At 47.1% G+C, this 3,829-nt stretch overlaps 1 protein-coding gene across 1 annotated transcript in view; it reads right to left on the reverse strand.

Annotated features, from left to right (window-relative positions):
- RTN4IP1 (reticulon 4 interacting protein 1) overlaps nt 1–3,829 on the reverse strand; it is a 55,349-nt gene that overhangs the window by 12,675 nt on the left and 38,845 nt on the right. The window contains exon 7 of the mRNA XM_003781572.2: nt 2,514–2,697. Within this exon, the coding sequence (XP_003781620.1) occupies nt 2,514–2,697 (184 nt within the window). The remainder of the gene's footprint in view (nt 1–2,513; nt 2,698–3,829) is intronic.

Here is a 3,829-nt window from a genome sequence, read left to right on the forward strand (position 1 = left end):
GCACAGCCTCGGGTAGCAGGGCACAGCCTCGGGTAGCAGGGCACAGCCTCGGGTAGCAGGGCATAGCCTCGGGTAGCAGGGCACAGCCTTGGGTAGCCTGTCTCAGCCTTGGGTAGCACGGCTCAGCCTCAGGTAGCAGGGCACAGCCTCGGGTAGCACGTCTCAGCCTCGGGTAGCAGGGCACAGCCTCGGGTAGCAGGGCACAGCCTTGGGTAGCCTGTCTCAGCCTTGGGAGGCATGTCTCAGCCTCGGGTAGCAGGGCATAGCCTCGGGTAGCAGGGCATAGCCTTGGGTAGCAGGGCATAGCCTCGGGTAGCCTGTCTCAGCCTTGGGAGGCATGTCTCAGCCTCGGGTAGCAGGGCATAGCCTCGGGTAGCACGGCTCAGCCTTGGGTAGCAGGGCATAGCCTCGGGTAGCATGTCTCAGCCTCGGGAGGCATGTCTCAGCCTTGGGTAGCACGGCTCAGCCTCAGGTAGCAGGGCATAGCCTCGGGTAGCAGGGCACAGCCTCGGGTAGCAGGGCATAGCCTCGGGTAGCAGGGCACAGCCTCGGGTAGCAGGGCATAGCCTCGGGTAGCAGGGCACAGCCTCAGGTAGCAGGGCATAGCCTTGGGTAGCATGTCTTAGCCTCAGGAGGCATGTCTCAGCCTTGGGTAGCACGGCTCAGCCTCGGGTAGCAGGGCACAGCCTGGGTGGGCAGAAGACTCCAGATAGGTTGCTTCTGGCCCAGAGCAACCTCAATGTGCTGTTCAAATACTATCAGTTTCTATATGTGTAAAAAGAGGTTGAATGTCCTGGTCTAGGTAACTAACTTAAAAAGAGAGAAAAAGAAAGAAAAGAAAATCTGCTGAAGGCTTATGTGGCTGAAGATGGGAAACACTGAGAATGTCCCAAGATTACCATGGACCCAATTAATGACAATCAGAGAAGACCTGCTCCAATCCTTCTCAAGGTCTGGCCTCACAGACCATACTTAAAACATTCTGGTAATCATTTAGGGTATTACAGAAATGGTCACCACGGCCACATCTATGATTCCTCACAGCATGTTGCTCTGTAAAGTGAAACTTTTAGTTTGCACCAGCAGAACTGTACATTCTGTTATTGGGGTCTGTGTACTTTTCCCCAGCCCATCACGGGAGAGAAAGTAAATCGAAGCGGGCAGGAGAGTCCCATGATGACGAGGCTTGACTGTGCACACTTTCAACAAGACATCAGAAACTACTCAGGAGGGTTCCATGTGAGATACCACTGTCATCTTTCAAGTAAGAGGAAAAGGGAAAACAGAGAGAGCTGTGACTGCTTCACTCTCAGAGGGCAACCTGAAGGTTAACTTGTAAGAGTACAAGAGTACTCACTGGAGTACAAACTGAAATCTTACAGAAAACTTAAATCTGTAATTTTAAAGCACTGGAGTGTCTGGATTTTGTGGAGAGAAGAGACCAAGGACAGCTAAGCTCCTGCCTCTACAAAGCACCCGTGGAAGCTCCTTCTGGCTTCCAACAGAACCAAACAGGAGCAGACCCCCGAGAGCTGTGCTTGGTTTGTCCATCTCTGTCCCCCAAGTGATGTCATAGCTCTTCATTATTATCTCTAGGTATTTAGTTGGTACACAGAATTCAAGAGATCAAAGTCCTAAATTGCACCCCCCAAAAGGTCCTAAATTAATTTCTAGAAAAAAGATGCTAAAGATAATTATCAAGGCAGTCATCTCACAAACATGGGTCCATGTTGTCGATCCAGCCAACATGTATGAAATTATGTAAGCCTCTGTCTCCAGTGTGATGACTACAGGGTGGCGTGAACAGAGAGCAGACTCTCACTCTCTGCTATCAGTCCCGTAAGCAAGGCTGATCTGCGGCACCCCTCACCATCTGTGTGCAGTCTGGGTGAGATGGCACGTGCAGCCTGGGGAACAGAGTCAGGCTGACTGACCACGTCCCAAACTTCCGTAATGTCATGCTAGAGTTTCACACGGGGAATGCAGAGTTAGGACAAGCTGATACAATTCTAGCAAAGGCATATTGGTTCTTTTAGCCTCACGTAGCCTCAGTGAGATAAAAGTACAATTTCCTTCAGGTTTCTGCAATTCAAAAAAATGCCCAGAGAACTCTGGAGGTCTAAAAGCCCCAGTCAAGAAGGAAGCAGAGGGTGTATCAGATGGAATCAAGAGAGGTAATAATAGGTAATAACAAAGGCTAACATTTAATAAGAGTGTTTTACGTATTAGGCCCTGAACCAAGTTCTTGACATGGATCATTTCATATAACCTTACAACAGTGGAGTAAGGTAGCTATGTTACCAGTCTCATTTTTGAAATGAAGACTTTGGGACTTAGAGACATGTGGTAACTTGCGCAGGGTCACACAGCTACTAAGTAGAGGTCTCCAGACTCTGTGCTTGCAGCCACTGTGTCATGCTGCCACCAAGTGAAGAGAAGCTGGCTAGGTGGCAAGCCATTTCTAGCCACATGAGGCACCTACTTGCTCTCACCAACCATGCCGCTCTTCCTACCTTCAATGCCTTAGAACCCACAGTGACTCCTGTCTGCAACATGCCATCCGCTACGCCCAGTTTGTCCATGTTCAAGAGAAAAGGAGTCACCAACGTCACATAGGTGGCTCCTGACCATTTCTTGAGGTAATTTAGAGCCCAGGTTTCAGTGGATCCACCAACATTATCGAGGATAAAATCAAACCTGCAAAGGAAAGTGCAAATACAAACATCACTGTCAGTCTTTACACTGGGCTCTGAACCTCCTTCACTCCTGGGGCCAGTTGGCTACGCGGTTTTTCCAGACAATTCCAAACCCTGCTGCACCTCACCATTCAGCAGAGGTGGCCGCTTTGACAAGAGAAAACACATGTCTACTCACTGGATCTATGGCTTCTCTCCAAGGTAAGTGGACTGTGACTAATTTTTTTTTTTTTTTTGTCATAAAATCATTTCATTTTCTAGGCTAGATGAGGTGGTTCTCATCTGTAATCCTAGCACTCTGGGAGGCCAAGGTCAGAGGACTGCTTGAGTTCAGGAGTTTGAGACCAGTCTGAGCAACAGCAAGACCCTGAATCTAAAACTAGCCAGGTGTTAGGGTGGGTGCCTATAGTCCCAGCTACTCGGGAGGCTGAGGCAAGAGGATCGCTTGAGCCCAAGAGTTTGGAACTCTGTCAAAAAAAAAAAAAAAAAAGATCTATTTAGAGAATGTGTGCATATAAATTAGGCAAATCAACTGATGAATTCCTCTTTGGTAAATCTTTTTTCCCCCTTCCAAATTCATTTGGATGAAGTCAACATCAAAGCTTCTAAAACCAGCTGTGACCAACTCTGTGGATCTTGAGTCTTTTATGAGACTAAACTAAAGGATAAATAAAAATGGAAGGGTATGAAATATAAAAGAATGACCTACTGGATGACTACTCTTCTTATTAGAAAAGTGTTCTGTTTCATTCCCCGATTTTGAATAAACAAGTAGGATACTTTAAGAAAAGTTAGAGGCATTCCGGTATTATAGAAAAGTCACTGTTTAAAAAAGAAGTCTGAAGGTCAGGCTGTAGACCCAGTGTCCCATGAATGATTAGCAGCATGACCTTGAGTGTACAAAACTCAAAAATTTTCTGCCCCTCATTTTCTCAACTATAACATGACTGAGCTGTACTGAAAGGTTTTAGGGTCTCTTCTTGCTGCAGACTACTAAGATTCAAATATCCAAAAAAGCTGCTAGATCTAGAGATCAAACTTCTTCAGGCAGAAGTTATGAAAATCAATTTTTACTAAAGCTGTCACAAAGAAGGAAGGAAGGGAAGGAAGGGAAGGAAGAGAAGGAAGGGAGG

The sequence above is a fragment of the Otolemur garnettii genome, unplaced genomic scaffold (genome assembly GCF_000181295.1).
Source record: "Otolemur garnettii isolate 467f Iridium unplaced genomic scaffold, OtoGar3 scaffold00002, whole genome shotgun sequence".
NCBI classification, from domain to species: Eukaryota; Metazoa; Chordata; class Mammalia; order Primates; family Galagidae; genus Otolemur; species Otolemur garnettii.